Source organism: Typha angustifolia, chromosome 8, assembly GCF_048772165.1.
Source record: "Typha angustifolia cultivar Huaian chromosome 8, ASM4877216v1, whole genome shotgun sequence".
Lineage (NCBI taxonomy): Eukaryota > Viridiplantae > Streptophyta > Magnoliopsida > Poales > Typhaceae > Typha > Typha angustifolia.
The window spans coordinates 13,092,556-13,108,501 of NC_133246.1; the positions used below are offsets into that span (position 1 = coordinate 13,092,556).

The 15,946-nt window shown below is 38.8% G+C and overlaps 3 protein-coding genes across 3 annotated transcripts; 1 reads left to right on the top strand and 2 right to left on the bottom strand.

The window, feature by feature from the left end:
* Positions 1-3,798: 3,798 nt before the first annotated feature.
* LOC140765592 (uncharacterized) lies at positions 3,799-6,396 on the bottom strand. The gene is made up of 4 exons (XM_073104753.1): positions 5,928-6,396; positions 4,593-4,739; positions 4,390-4,467; positions 3,799-4,290 (listed from the first exon to the last, which is right to left on the bottom strand). The coding sequence occupies exons 1-4, from the start codon at positions 6,336-6,338 to the stop codon at positions 4,084-4,086; spliced, it is 843 nt and encodes a 280-aa protein (XP_072960854.1). The 5' UTR covers positions 6,339-6,396; the 3' UTR covers positions 3,799-4,083.
* Positions 6,397-7,588: 1,192 nt separating this feature from the next.
* Positions 7,589-9,306, bottom strand: LOC140765560 (uncharacterized). The gene is made up of 4 exons (XM_073104706.1): positions 8,745-9,306; positions 8,417-8,551; positions 8,033-8,122; positions 7,589-7,940 (listed from the first exon to the last, which is right to left on the bottom strand). Exons 1-4 carry the CDS (start codon positions 9,225-9,227, stop codon positions 7,791-7,793), a joined length of 858 nt encoding a protein of 285 aa, XP_072960807.1. The 5' UTR covers positions 9,228-9,306; the 3' UTR covers positions 7,589-7,790.
* A 1,264-nt stretch (positions 9,307-10,570) lies between these two features.
* On the top strand, positions 10,571-12,816 carry LOC140765963 (cationic amino acid transporter 5-like). The gene is made up of 2 exons (XM_073105316.1): positions 10,571-11,580; positions 11,653-12,816. Exons 1-2 carry the CDS (start codon positions 10,705-10,707, stop codon positions 12,601-12,603), a joined length of 1,827 nt encoding a protein of 608 aa, XP_072961417.1. The 5' UTR covers positions 10,571-10,704; the 3' UTR covers positions 12,604-12,816.
* Positions 12,817-15,946: the final 3,130 nt, after the last annotated feature.

Here is a 15,946-nt window from a genome sequence, read left to right on the forward strand (position 1 = left end):
CGAGATGAGGAATAGATAGAACGAGATAGAGAAGTCCACATTCGATTATCCAATCTAATTTATACTTATTAAGTACTTTCTCTGTTCAAGGGATTTAATGTCACTGAAAATCTTGTAAATATCATAATGACCACTGAAATCCCTGATATTTTTTTAAAAAAATTCACTAGTTAAATCTAACTAATTATAATTAAAACTGGATTTGGATTTACAAATATCATTATGTTCTTGTTTATATTGCTTAAAATGCTTCATGGGTTTCGTAGTGTTACTCGATATCTTAATACAAAATAAAATTATGCCGAAAAAAAATGTTAGTAATAAATGTTTTTAAACTTCAAGAAGTAAGAGTTTCATATGCATTTGTTATATTTAAGATTAGTTACATTTTCACCGGCTCGACTATAGATGATTTTTCTTTCGCTCCCTAGTTTTTTTCTCTACAATTTGACCTATTAAACTATTTAAAATTATCGAATAAGTCCTTCCATTAATATACCATAAGGGTTTCTAGTAGGAATCTGTCACATATTTGGCACATGACCTTATTATTGATTAAAAAAAATCTCAACTTTAACCTTATCTAAATCTCATATGTAACATAAGAAAAAAAAAATGGGGTAGGAAGCTTGTCACATGTTTATACCCTACCCTTATTTCTATCTTCCCTTTATTCTCCCTCACCATGTAGACACCTTGTTGCACACCGTCATCCTAGTTTTGTAAGTGAGTCGACAAAGCGTGCAGTGCACGCCAACCTTGGGTCTGGCATCGTATGCTTTTCTCCCCTATCTCCACCTCCCTTTAACTCTCTCTTCTCTTCTCTCTCTACCTCAATATCTCTTTCTCCTTCTCACTCATTCCTTTTCGAACTCCTCTCTCTCCAGTTGGTATCGTCATCGCCGATGAGACCTCGGAGTAGCACCCACCATCGAGTTTCCCAATAAGCCCCTTCCTCCCTTTTCTCTTTAATTGGTTGGTGTTGTCTTATTTTACGAGTTTACGACCTTGCACCGTTGCTTGAGTTATAAGGTGAAGTTAGTCGGCTAGTGTTGGATGATTAGTGACCTTCATGGTTAAGAAGTTTGTTGGGGGGATATGCCGCTACTTGGACCAATTTTTTTGGCTATCGTCGATGCCCGAGGGAGCGTAGGCATGTTGGCGGACCTAGTCTTGGCTTGAACATTGCATTCTCTTGTTGTCATCATCTACAAAGTCTAGCAATCACCTTATCACCTTCTCCGATCGTCTCCACCCCTTGTCACATCTTCTCTCATTTCCACATCATCTAACTTATTTCGGCCTCAACCTTCCCTGTACTCACTCTCACCGATGACCACCTTGTGCTTGCTAGACCCTACTAAGTTGCCATCAACTTTCATGACTATCCTCCTTCCCCCTTGACTCTCTTATCTAATAGTGATAGGTAGTCACCAACATTCCCTTTCTCCATTAGTGGCACTTAGGTGTGAGCGAGAAATGAGAATGAGGATGATCTCCCCTGCTAATTTGCGATAGGCTAAGGCAGCCACCGAAACCTAGTGTGAGGCTGAGGACCTAGAACCTCCGCGAACCAAATTTAGACCTTTTTCACTACCAAAGAAATTAGTGGTTTCAAGCAAGCGGATTACCCCTTATTTTTAGTCAATGTTTGCATCAGATAGTAGAGTATAAATAATAAAATATCTCATGGATGACATAGTAGGTCCCACTAGATGATCACACCTCATGACATTTCATATTGCTTGTATTAATCATGTTGAATGTGTGCCTATAATAGCACATTTTACAGCAATAGTATATGTTTCTATGATGACGATAATGATGATGTTATCTTGCATGTTGATTTATTATAGATATTATATTTAAATGATGTTATGTCACTAATACTATGCGCATTACTAAGAGGGGTGTGACATCTAAATCTTGATTGTACCTAACACTTCTCTCACTAGGATAAGGGGTGGGAGAATTATATTTTAGTATTATATAGTTGGCTCACGCTTGGGATCTCAGACCATAGATCCTAGATATTCCGGCGTGTTGTTTGCTAGGTTTAGCGGGCAATAATATAGTGATACAACTAGAGCTGGATCAGAAGAAATAAATTTATTTTGGAAGAAAATAAGGCTTTTTGTCAGAGAGCGTTCGAACACCTGGGACCGCATCAAACGTACTATGCAAACGCCTGCATGTGTTCACAAAAATACAGAATGAGATTTGTGCATTCAAACAGCCTCGGGTCCGTTCGAACACCTACACACATTCGTAAAGACAAATAATAGAAATTTCGTGTTCGAATGTGCCACAGCGAGAACGCTTTATTTTTAGGGTTTATTTTTTTTGTTTGAGTCCAAGGGGTAGTCTCTAAGTATTATGAAGTGTACCATAATTGAGTTATGTTATGAAATCTATCTTCTTTCTCCTATCTCTTTCTATCTCCCTTTCTCTTCTCTTCTCATTTTGCCCTAACTTCTTATCGTTTCCTAGCCTACATTGGTTAGATCATTCTCCTCGTTTATCGTGATCCTATTTCTTTTAGGAGCGACTTCTTTTTTCTTTCATCCTATTTCCATCTCTAATCGCAAATATTCATATCCACGTATCATCTTCTCCCATCACCTTCAAGAACTTCCTTCAATCCAAATACCCAACATGTCCCTTATCAGCCCGATTCATAACATATAGTCGATAGACATGAGTAAAACTCTTTAGGATATTAAAGTGGGAGTATGAAGATAGGATTGTCGACCTACGGTACCTGATGGATGTAGCTTGAGGTATTCTTTGTTGAACCTAATGGCTCTCTGATGTGGGTCTTCAAATATACTTCTGAGATTCAGCATATAATCTATAAAAAGTTCTTGTAATTACATAATTTATTTTAGTGGTTGTTTTGTTTATAGTGAAAAAAAGATCTATAATTTTTACCGTAAAAATTGGTAGTGTTTGCTTTGCTTATTAAATTCTTGGTTAGTTGCTTATCTTCAAGTTTCCCATGAAAGGCCTTTTTTCTAAACTATGGTTAGCCAAAAATTTTCAAGCTTGAGTCTCTCTCACAGCATAGACAAATGAGATTTTTATTGATCTCACGAGCTATTGGGCAGTAATAAGTGAGAATATTCCAGCATGGCTTAAACTCAACCCCACCCAACCCAAGTGACTCATGGCGGGTTGACAAACAAAGGCCCCATTTGTTCCAGCCCGACTTAAGTGACTCATAGGCGGGTGAACAAACAAATGCCGCTTATTCTTGCCTAGTCTACCCGATGATCACCTATAACCATCATCATCATCATCCCCTTAATTTCCTTACTCTTCTCTCAAACCCTAACCACTAATTCTATTGCTAACGATCCCTTAATAACTTCTAACCCATCCTTAAATCACAATGATATATATAATCGTAGTGAGCATATTTGCCATGACAATAGATGTTGTAGGGCATAATACTTATTTTATAGTTTTTCTTAAAACTTTTCGAGGGTTGATTTTGAATAGCTAAGAGGGCTAAGTTGTAGGAAAAAATAAAAGAGGCCACGATGAAAGTATTATTATCTATAGTTGAGAAGTCAAAATATAATTGTCCCTTATTTTTAACAATCATCTATACGAAATATTCTATAAATATTTAGTCAAAAACTAAGTGTAATGACATTTCGGAAGGAGGTAACATATATCAGCAGCAAATATAGTATTTGCAAAGTTTTTAATGACAATTATGGGAAAAAATAGTTACGTTCAATTCGAGAGGTAGCTACTAATTAAAAGTACTTTTTTTTTTCTGGTTTTAAAGTTATAAAGAACTAGTATTTGGTGTCAAATAGTTGAATTTATTAATGCTTGCCCCTATTTCTTTGTCAAACCGACAACAATAAATTTGTATAAAAGTGTGATAAGGTCATGCATTCCCTCTTCTCTGCACAAGAAGAGTGCAAAACACCAACGCCATCCAAGCATGGATGAGTTCACCCTCACCACGTTGCCTATCCCATGAAATGACTAGCAAATCAATTATTCCAATTGAGCAACTCAAACTTCTCCCCTCTTTGAGTTTTCTTGGCATGCCGAATAATGCCCGTCTCATGCTTTCGGTTTGCGAGCATCCTTGATTTCATTATCCAGCCTGTTGACGATACTTTTAAACTCATTGTATCCATGCACCAAATTATTTACTGGTTCATTTTTCTCGAATTGATCAGGGAAGCGAAAATCGAGTTGGATGTTCTCGAACTCCTTGTAGCATTCCTTTGCATTGCCTTTATCCTTCTTTATGTAGTGTACGATAGCCTGCGAAATAAAAACAACAAAAAAATAAAACATAGCCAGTTCAGTGGAATTACTATTGAGTAAGGGATCGATGGTGAAAGAAGCTGGGCAAATGATCACCTTAATAAGAGGACCTCTGGCATCTGCAAACTCTTTTTCATCCAAGCACTTGCACTCTAAAGCTTGCCAGTAGTCTCCCTTGCAAGGACATTAGAGCATATAGGGAATAAGCTAATGTTAAATAATGCCTCCGTGCATATATGCAGATGATTAAGGTAAAATGGTGATGGTGATCGATGTGGTTGAGAAGAATTAAATAGCACCTTGTAGAGGAGCATTTCAGCGAGCAACATTTGGAGCTCATGGGCTTCATGTGGCAGCTTCTCGTCTTTAGCTTTCTCCCATGCCTCCCGCAGCATTTGTATTGCTTCATCCTCCTTCCCAGTCATTTCGAGCAACGTTGCAGCTTCCTAGCAATCAAAACATGTGTTGCTATCTCAAGCTCGATACGTTAGAAAAGAAATCAATAAATTAAAACATCTATTCATTGGAATCCGCAACTAGTTTCAAACAAAAATTAGGATTGAACTTTTGTGAGATATTTTAGGCAACCTAGCAGTTGGATCGGTGTACTTTCAAAAAATTTAACATCATCGGAATCAAATAGCTAAATCAAAAGATATCGTCAAAAAGAGTTACATAACTCATTTTTTCTCCCTATTTTACAAATAGGAAGATCAGATATTGAGATGGACAACAGACATTCTGAACTGGTTTTGAGATTCATGGATAGAGACACGGACTTGGGATGGTGGTGGTAGGCCGATGGTGATAGGGTGGCACTGGCAGGGTAAGTGATGATAATTCTTAAAAAGAAATTATTCAGCCCCCTCCATTCTTTTTCTCTTTTTTTTTTTGCATTATTTTTCTGTTTTTATTTGTCTAAATCGACTCATACCTTTCATTGTAAATCTTTTGAAAAATTCTCAGATTAACCTTAACCCAACAAAACCGGACATATTTAATATTTTTTAATGAATGTAATCTAACTTTTAAAATATAATTTCTAAAAGACTAAAATTGTCAGTGATACCTTACCAATTTGGTTGTATATCTTTTCATTCTTATCATTTCTTCCATCTTTAGGGCAAACAAGAAAAGAGTCATTTTAGAGAGGATTGTGACCGAGACCACCCATAATAACCTTTATATTTGAAGAATAGCATCGATTGTAAAGGAAAACTTAGAGGAAGGTTTGGAAGGGTATCCTATAATGAATGAAAAGAGCATGGTTGGGGGAGGAAAGGTTTGGAAGAGTTTTGATATATGAAAAATGTGGATGGGAGGGAGGAGCATAGTCAAGGTAAAAAGGTTTCGAAAGATTTCTTTAATTTAGTAAATCGAGTTGGGCTTTACTGGGTGTATATATATATCTAAGAGTTCACTAGTAATTTGAGTACTATGGATTAGTTTAGCTTGAAGGTTGGTTAGTCACTGTGATAAAAAGCAGCAGCAGAAGCATGAGGTTTAGTAGATAGTAAATATAAAAAGTAAAAGTTTATTTTAGTTAGGTGCAAAAAAAGAGGGTAAAAAAATGAAAATTAAGGCAAGAAAGGTGGAGGGAGAGTAATAAAATATTTGGAAGAAATTATTCCTACCTTTAACTCCTTGAACTTCAACGGCCGACTGCCCAGCAACTCCTTCATCTTCTCCGCCGCCTTCTTGAGCTCCTCGTCGTTCAACTGCTTCGCCTTCTTCTCCTCCGATATCTTGTTCAGAACCAGCTTCCCGCCGTGCAGCTCCGCGATCGACTTCGACCGCTGCAGTCTTGGAAGCGGCATCGATTTCTCCGCAGCCGTCCCTTGCGCTGCCGCCCTCCGCTTCCGCCAGCTGTACGCCAAAGCAACGCACACGCACGTGAACACGATTGGCCCCGTCGCCTTCGAGCCGATCCACGTCAGCATCGACATGGGCGGGTCCGGCGACTTTGAGCTCCCCGCCGAGCGCGTGGCTTCGTCGGTGATGTGGTGTACAGCTAGCGCAGTGTTAGCCGCCATGGCGATGCTCATGGAGAATGTGGAGGGGATGAGAGTTAGTTATGGTGATAAGAGGGGGGGGGAAGGTGATGTCTTGCTTGTCGAGGAGGAAAGGAATCGATCTTTGCCCTTGGGATTAATATATACTAAAAAAAGATATATATATATATATACTAAAGGGAATGAAGGGTTCTCAAGTAACGTATATGCTCCCTTTATTTATTTTTTCTCATTCTCTACTTATAAATCACATTTTATATTTTACTTATATTTTAATTAATATATTATTTTTAAGGATTTTATAATTTAATCTTTCCTTCTCCATTACTATTTTTATATAATAACCTGAATTAATTTAACATAACCATAATAAAAAAGAAGAGTATTAGACTATTAGTAAAAGAATATTATGTTAAAATACATTCCTTGGGAAAGAGCGTTTAAGATTTTAATTTGATGAGTAGGTTTCCTTTTAGAGAAGATGATATGTACTTAATAGGATAGGGTTTAGTAATAAAACTTAAATTTAGTGGGATAGAATTTAGTTTTGAGGAAGAGGATTTAGATTTAGTTTGGGAAAGAGGATTAGATTTAGTAACGTAAAATTTAGTGTCAATTAGATCAAAAATTTTAAGAGTATTTTAATGATTTGATCACCAAAGTTATGTATTAGTTAAAATAACGTCAAAATATTATATAAAAATTAAAAGAAAAAATTTATAAAAAAAATGTATAGGATTACAAAAATTCTTAAGGATAAAGTGTTAATCAGAAAATATAAAAAATATAGGATATGATTTATAAAATTTCTAGGTTAGCAAGAGGGAAATTAAGGACCTAATTTGGGGTTATAGAGGAGATCGATTGTAATATTGTTTGGTACTACCCAATGAGTAGAAATGAAGAGCTTCCTATTAGCAATTCGAGAAACCATTGTGTGGTTTAGCTAAATCTAGAGCAAAATTATATGAACTATGAGGCAAGAAATTTTCAGCAAAAGAGTCCAAACTGCTCCAAAAGACATTCAAAAGACTTCAACTGTATTCGATGCCTGTTGGAACAAACATCAAATTACATGATGTAAATCCTAAATAGGTGAAAAAGACAATGTTAAATATAAATTTCCTATATTCTTTATTCAGTCTATTCATTGATAAATTGATTCAGCTATTTTCTACGCTTTGGCTTTTTAATCTTCAACTAAAAAATATAACTGGCATTCATAGGTGTCTTCCCTAATTGCTTTGTGAATTTAGGATGGACACGTTCTTTTCCAACGAAACTATATAATTTTCTTAATATTTTTTTAAACCTCAAACCGTGATACAAACCGATACATAATGTAAAGATAAAGAACACTAGATCATCAATCAACAAGGCAATCGTCATTTGAATTGTTTTCTTGAAAAAAAAACGAACTTGAAAAGTAATTAATTAGTATACAATCTTTTGATGATAGTTGCGCATTACTACAGCAGTTGGCTCCTAGTTAGTCTCCTCAGGTGGCGATAGTAGACTCAGATCAAACTTTTTCCAATCATCTATAGCTCCATTCACCAGTTTCTTTACGCCCTCAACATCCTTAGTCTCCCGGGATAGCATCTTCTCCACTGCCAGCATCATCTTTATGATAGCCTGCAAGGCACCAAACAGAGAATAAAGAGTATAATATGTATATATATAAGAGAGAGAGAGAGAGCAAAACCAATAAAGACTAGCATACTCACAGAGTGGAGTTGGGGCCTTGGGTCACTTTCGATCCTGAGTTTCGAATCAAGCAGTTGTTCACAAACCTCTTTTGCCTTGGTATAGTTTCTCTGAAATGATATTTACTAAGTTACTTTCACCAATTTATCTTGGCCAGAATTTAAATGTAGAGAAATTTATTAAACACACAGTACGTTTTAGTTTTATTATCATTCACATTACTATCATATAAATGTTTTTTATTCCACTCTTACACGTCAAATGAGAAAAGTTTTAAGTACTTCTTCTATTATATTAGCGGTTGTTAGGATAAAAAGTTAGAAATATCCATATGGTAATGATAATAAAAGTAAAAGATACATATTTTTGATAAATTATTCAAGAAAAAAAAACAATATGATTACCTGATTGATCATGACCTGTGTCAGCAACAATCCTAGATTATATTTTTTTTCTGTATTGCTAAGTGCTGTCCATTCTTTGTAGAGTAGGTTCAGTATTTCATCTTCTCTGTCCATCCCTACTAATGTAGAGTAGCTCTACGTACAAAAGTAAATAAACATTAATAAAAGTCTATAAATATAGAAGGAGAGAAACGATAGAATTTACAACCAATCAACACTCCAGCTTTGAAGAAACCATAGAAAGTTATATCACAAAGAGAGAGAGAGAGAGAGAGAGAGAGAGAGAGAGAGAGAGAGAGAGAGAGAGAGAGAGAGAGAGAGAGGAGACCTCTTTCTTGACATGCTCGTAGACGAGATCCATCAAATTCCGCTGCCTCCTGCCGCCGCGCACGATGGCGAGCGGCAACAGCTCCCGGCAGATCTGCGCGTAGACGAGGTCGAGCAGCAGCGTCTTGCTCCCGCTGTCCTCTTGGGACGACGACTTCTTCAGGAGGATCTCCGACAGCACGTCGATCGCGTTGGTCTGGGTGTCGACGATCATGCTGTCGTTCCGGGTGGGGGCCGGCTGCTGCGCGAAGGCCCCGCGGTGTAGGTACGCCGCGCCCAGGCAGCACGTGAACAGTACGCCCGCGCCCACCGCCACCACCCTGGCCGCCTGCGGTGGAGGCCGAGGCGGCGGTGGAGAGGTTGCCTCCGCCTTCGCCGGTCGGACTCTACCGGGCCCCACCTGCTTTACTCCATTCGGACGCTCCGCGTGGCGGCGGAGGGAGAGGCCCGCGGGGTTTGTGCGGAGGGAGAGGGCGGCTTCCATGGCGTGGGTTGAGAACGGGTCGGGTTTGGTCGAGTTTTATTTTGTGAGAAAGGGAAGTTAGGTGTAGTCTTTTTCTTTTTCTTTTCTTTTTTCTTTTTTTTTTTTGCGGGGGGGGGGGGATGCTTTTGATGAGATAAGGAAGGTATATATACTGGATTCGGCATCAAGGATACCCATTTTTTATGAGAGGTTGAATCGAATGCTTTTAATTTTAATGATTCGAGGATTTGGTACCAAAGCAGCACTACTTCCTAATAAGTACACATCAATGAGTTGTTTCGGTGAAGCTGGGTTTTGAGTTTTGACACGTTTATTGGGATCGATTCATACGTACGTAATTCGATGGCTTAGCTTAGTTTGGCTGTGTTTTTTTTACCAAATTAGCCCCCTTTTATATTTTATTTATCTAAATAGATCGGCCCTCAAACTCTAATCTAATCGGGCTACAATTAAATAAACCTTTTTTTTATATTAAATTTAAAGTGTAAACTATTTTGGTAAATAAAATTTAAAGTATAGTTAGTTTGGTTAAAAGCTCTCATTTTGTTTCGCGAATAAATATGTATATATATATATATATTATAAATGATAATAAAAAATTGAAAATTTTAATGGATTATTTTGACAAAAAAATTAACGACTTTTTCTTATATAGTTATTAATTATATTATAAATTTTATGAGTATCATGATATATTTAAAAAGTAAATAGAAATATATCTGATCCGCATCAGTATATGTACGCTGTCAGATCACTACCTGGATATAATTCTCCTTTCTCTTCTTTCACTTTTGGCTTCTTATAGGAGCATCTCCAACCGGGCTTCAAATTAACCGGGCTCCAAATTTGAAGCCCAGCTCCAATATTATTTAACTTTTAAAAATGTCAATTTTACCTTACAAAAGCTTAATCCAAAAATTTAAATTCCGTTTGTATCATTTATTAAATAATCTAATTAATTAAACTAAATATATTGCTAATTAATTTTTAATAAAAATAGTACAATTAGAATGCTCTCGTGGAGATCTTTAAAATGAGTCTAGTATTAAATTATTTAAGTTATTTTAATTAAAAAATAGTAATTTAAAATTATTTCTAAGATTATTGAATATTAGTCTTATTATAAAGATACCGATCAGAGTTATATTTTTTATTTAAAAATAATAATATTAAAGGACTTATTAAATCATTTAAAATATATTATATTAATTAAATAATAAATATAGAGCCCGGTTGGCTCTATATTTGGCGCCTCCCTCTCTTGGAGATGCTCTTAGGTGTCAGCATTCACCAACCTAAACCACTAATTTGCTCAACCATATACATATTACCTTTTCTGAATTCAGACAGTTATATGGTAAGATTGATTACCAGAAACGAATCAAATTTCAATCCTTCCTACCACTGGCCAAATGCATTGAACTTGAACTAAATCACCAAATTACAACTCACACATCCACCCATAAATCATACCAAAATGACGAGTCAGCAGCACCTCTCCACGAATGCAGGAAAGCAACACGGCCAAAACGAAAAATATCCTCCATCCATGGCCGAGAACGAAGCCGAAGCCGAAGCTGAAGCCGGGAGTCGCAGCTACTGGCGCTGGGCCAAATCCGACTTCTTCCCGGAGAAGTCGTTCCAATCCTGGAACGCCTACCGCGCCGCTCTCTCCTCCACGTGCCCCCGCCTTCGCGACCGGGTCCTCCACCGCTCCACCTCGGGTTCCGAGCTCGGCTCACTCCGCGCCGCCAGCGAGAACCCGCTCCGCCGCTGCCTGACGTGGCGCGACCTCGCCCTCCTCGGCTTCGGCTCCGTGGTCGGCTCGGGCGTGTTCGTCCTCACGGGCCAGGAGGCCCGCTTCGCCGCGGGACCGGCCATCCCCTTGTCCTACGCTGCCGCCGGGGCATCGGCGCTCCTCTCGTCGCTGACCTACGCCGAGTTCGCCACCGAGATCCCCTCCGCGGGGGGATCGTTCTCCTACCTCCGGGTGGAACTCGGCGACTCGGTTGCGTTCCTCGCCGCTGCGAATATACTGCTAGAGGCGGTGGTCGGCGCCGCGGGGCTCGCAAGGTCGTGGACTTCGTACTTCGCCACGCTTATCGGACGCGACCCGAATTCTCTAAGGATCTACGCGCCGGCTCTTTCCGCGGGCTTTGATCGGCTGGATCCAATAGCCGTCGTTGTGCTCGTCGGATCGTCGGCCGTCGCGGTAACTGGGGCTCGGATCGCGTCTAATCTGAACTCGATTGCGTCCATCCTTGGGATTATCGTCATTGCTTTTGTCATCGTTGCCGGATCCACGCGTGCTGATGCCTCCAACCTTACTCCTTTCTTCCCCTTCGGTGCGCAGGTACGGACTTAGTTACCTACTATCGGTAGAGAATAGAGATGATCATCCCAGCAATTACTCGTATTTCTGCAGGGCGTCTTCCGCGCCGCTGCGGTTGTGTACTGGTCCTACACCGGCTTCGACATGGTGGCCACCATGGCGGAGGAGACCAAGAACCCCTCCCGCGACATCCCCCTCGGCCTCATCACCTCCATGTCGGCCATCACCGTCGTCTACTGCATCATGTCCTTCGTCCTCGTGGCGATGCAGCGCTACGACCGCGTCGACCCGGACGCCGGCTACTCTGTCGCCTTCTCCTCCACCGGCATGGCCTGGGCCAAGTACCTCGTCGCCCTCGGCGCCCTCAAGGGCATGACCACCGGACTCCTCGTCGGCTCCCTCGGCCAGGCTCGCTACACTACACAGATCGCCCGGTCCCACATGATCCCGCCCTACTTCGCCCTCGTCCACCCGAAGACCGGCACGCCCATCTACGCAACCCTCCTCGTCACTATCCCCGCCGCCTGCGTCGCTTTCTTCACCAGCCTCGACGTGCTCGCCGACGTCTCCTCGATTAGCACCCTTTTCATCTTCATGCTCATGGCCGTCGCCCTCCTTGTCCGCCGCTACTACGTGGCCAACGTCACCTCCCATACAAACTTCTATAAGCTTATATCATCAATTACAATGATCTTATTATCATCGATCGGGTTGTCCGTCTACTGGAATTCCAAGTACTCGAACAACTGGGTCGGGTACGCGGTGGCGTTGCCGGTCTGGTTCGCGACAACATTAGGACTGGCGGTGTTCGTGCCGCAGCAGCGGACGCCGAAGGTTTGGGGGGTGCCGCTCGTGCCGTGGCTGCCGTCGGTGTCCGTGGCCATGAACCTGTTCTTGATGGGGTCGCTTGGGTACCAGGCCTATGTGAGGTTCGGGATATGCACTCTGGTCATGGTGGTTTATTACGTGCTGTTTGGTGTCCATGCAACCTATGACATGGCTCATGACCAGCAAGATGATAAACTAATGGAAGAAGGTACGTAGCAAAGGAGGAATTCAAGAGTCTTGCTCATGTGCGTAGCCATTTTGATTCATCTTTCTTATACTGATATCAGTAGATAATTAGAATTCTGTGTCTTAAGGTTCATTCATATATCCGAGTAGTAGTAATTACAAGTCTTTTGAGCAGTGCCGCTGATGTTATTCAGTACTAGACTTGAGATTCTCTTTACTTTAGTTTGGCATTAGATATGTTCATTGTGGATCGCAATGAGTAGATCTGAGATATTATTGGTTAAACTGTCGATAAAAGTTATTATACTGCTCATATATTATGATCTGCAAATGGCGAGCTAGTTCAAATTTAGAGAAAGTTGCTGCTCTTTATTCAACAGCCAGAATGACCTCACTCTGGATCTGTAATCTTGTACACGATCACAGATCTTATTCAGCAAACGTAGATGAAAACAATAGCCCAAGCACACACCACACAATTAAGCTGCAATGACTTCAACTAATCCTGCAAAGAAAACAGAGAAGCTGAAGAAGGATCAGCAAACACGTCAACCATACATATGACTACTTTTTTATGCCATCTAGAATGCCTTTACTTACTTGGAGCAATCCATGCTTGGAGACACAGTGAAAGGCAAGTTGATGCCACAAATGCTAGGGAGAGCCTGTGCAGCTGCTGGACTAATCGCCATGCCTTGTGTCGCCGACATGAGGCAGCCGCATGCCGTCCTCCGGTCAGCGGTGGTCGACGCAACCGATGCGAGGGTGGAGAGTCCAGTGCAGCATGCGACTGAGGGGCTCCCGTTGCCACCCATCAAGTAGCTGACACAGGGAGCCAAGTCCATGACCACATCAGTGCATTGGATTGCTTCAGTAGTAGTACCTGAGAAGAGTAGAGAGAGTAAAAGTAGGAGGATAGTTTTAGCAAGTAGTTGCTTCATGGTGGTGTAGATTGGATTGAGGTTTACTTGTGCCTTTTATAGCAGCAGAGGGGAGATTGTGGGAGGGAGATGGTTAACATCAATCATGAGTAGGAAAGGGGAAAACAATTAAAGGTTGGTTCATCATCGGTCCTTTTCTATGTATTCTATCATATGTGATGTGTGATACCAATAGGTAGCGGTTCACTAGTAGGTTATTTTCTATGTAGATGATAGAATTATTAGTGACTAGTGTTTAATAACCAGAGAAACTTGGCTACCTGAAGTATTTAATTCAAGTATATTCTAGGCAACTGGTTGGAAGTTTAATTAGCTTAGGTTCTGAGACTTAGACCTAGCAACTAATGGTAATATTTCAGGTGCTTCAACATCCAAGAAGTGACCCATGGCCCTTATAAACTTGCATATTGTGGACAATATTGAGGCCAATATAATCAACAAGTGAGTCAGACTGAGCTGGTAGGCCAATTACTAGGACCATGCCATACTAGCAGAGAGAAAGCAAGGAGACAGTTTTGTGTTTTATATTTAAAAAGAGTCATTATCGTGATACTCAAATTAATCATTCGGATTTTGATGACAAACTTTTATTATAGTGTGATCATGGAATTGGTGGATTAGGCCATTTTGGCTGCCGTCCAAGAATGCATTTTATTGTTATCCCTCTTCCTTTCTCTTCCGATTAAGGTGAAACAATATAGCTGCTCATAATCTTGGTGGCCGTTTTTAAATAAGAAGGTCAAAGTTGAAGAGTTGATCATTTTTAATTAAAAGTAGACCAATTGGGATTCAACCGAGGTTAGATAATTGCTGTCAAAGATAATATATATATATATTCTTATTCATTGTAGCTAAAAACTTAAGTTTTTTACATTAACTGATTATTTATAATGGCCAAGGCTTATTTTTCTGGAGGTTATTATTAGACATTATCTGAATTGGTATGTGCACAAAAGCTAAAACATTGAGATGATTGGAATCATAGAAATGTTGTTCCTCAAAGACAGCCACTAGTAGGTTTTTCTCTTCTTTTCAAGTTTAAACGACATCTCTTAGTAGAACAAGAAAATTAAATTTATGAAATAGAGAAGTGATTGAGCCTATTTATAACAAACCAATGCACCCACCCATAATAATTTTGTTTGGGATCCAATAAAAACCTACGTTGAGCCATGCAATATCAAAAAAATAAGAAACAATAAATCGCTCGTAAGGCCTATTTTGTTCAATTCCGGTTTCAAATTTATATTTAAATTAATTACGAGTCACACATTCTATTAACAGTTAGGTTCACATTCTCCAGACAACTTTCTTCATCTTAGTGATCTACGATTTAATTGGAAAAAGGATTAGAATTAACTCTATAAATGTCCCATATGACGTTTAATGTCAACGAAAATAGCTTGGCCTCCTTTAATGGTGCATAATTAACTCTTCTTTCTTTATAAATAATATTTAAAATTTATTTCGTTAGAAATGTGTATTAGTATGGTTAACATGCATTAAAGCCTCAATTTATTAATGCATAAGATTTTCCGGTGATAATTTTTTATGCACATTTTAAATGCAAGTTAGGTATCTATACGACTATATAATTTTATTCACATTTTATTATCGGTTCTAATACGTGAAGGAAATCATAATAATTTTTTGAATAAAAATATAAGAATTTATGTTTAGTTATTAAATTATGAATAAGTATGAATAATAAGGTCCTTTTAATATGAAATGACTAAATTACGCTTATAAGATAATTTGAAAAGAAATAAGATAAATAGTTACAATTTGTTATGCAAAGAAGAAATTTTGTAAATCACTTCTAATAGATCACAAGTATTTTAAACAGTGTTGCGATCATAAAATCGAGCATTTTGATATAGATTAGAGCATGCAGATGAATAAAAAGTAAGTCGAGTAGGGTTTCTATGCATTGGGTGAAAGAAGAAGAAAGTTGAAAGGTTTAATATATAGGAAGGTATTTTATCATTTTTGCTAATAAAATTTTTGTATAACTTGACATATAGAGGGTACACAACTTTAATAGCTTAGCCTTTTGTAAATAAAAATATATAATCTAAGATTTAAAATTGCTATGTTTTACTATCTCACATGAGTAAAATATGATAAAAGTTATTTTTAAATGTGATAAAATATACATTAAACTGTTTATTTGCTTTAAAATATAGTTATGAATTTCAATGTTTCAAATAATGCTACCATCAACCGGATTGAACTGCCATTAGCTTTCATTTTTTAAATTTAGAGAAAAACGCATGTAATTTTTATTTTAAAATAAAAGATTATACTAAAAGTTGAACTTGACTAACACAAAAGCCTCCTTGGAGATCAAAATATACTGCACTTAGAAGAATAACCTCCATTCCAAGTACATCTGAAATCTAAGCTTCTACATTTATAAGCAAGTTAATTTA

What these genes read in the sequence shown, in the direction of transcription:
- LOC140765592 (XM_073104753.1), bottom strand. Translation starts at nt 6,338, where the DNA reads ATGAGCATCGCCATGGCGGCTAACACTGCGCTAGCTGTACACCACATC. An exon ending in TGAAGTTCAAGGAGTTAAAG is followed by an intron (nt 4,740 to 5,927) that starts GTAGGAATAATT and finishes TTTGATTGCTAG; the next exon opens with GAAGCTGCAACGTTGCTCGA. An exon ending in CTGAAATGCTCCTCTACAAG is followed by an intron (nt 4,468 to 4,592) that starts GTGCTATTTAAT and finishes TGTCCTTGCAAG; the next exon opens with GGAGACTACTGGCAAGCTTT.
- LOC140765560 (XM_073104706.1), bottom strand. Translation starts at nt 9,227, where the DNA reads ATGGAAGCCGCCCTCTCCCTCCGCACAAACCCCGCGGGCCTCTCCCTC. An exon ending in CACAGGTCATGATCAATCAG is followed by an intron (nt 8,123 to 8,416) that starts GTAATCATATTG and finishes ATATCATTTCAG; the next exon opens with AGAAACTATACCAAGGCAAA. An exon ending in CAAGGCCCCAACTCCACTCT is followed by an intron (nt 7,941 to 8,032) that starts GTGAGTATGCTA and finishes GGTGCCTTGCAG; the next exon opens with GCTATCATAAAGATGATGCT.
- LOC140765963 (XM_073105316.1), top strand. Translation starts at nt 10,705, where the DNA reads ATGACGAGTCAGCAGCACCTCTCCACGAATGCAGGAAAGCAACACGGC. An exon ending in TCTTCCCCTTCGGTGCGCAG is followed by an intron (nt 11,581 to 11,652) that starts GTACGGACTTAG and finishes GTATTTCTGCAG; the next exon opens with GGCGTCTTCCGCGCCGCTGC.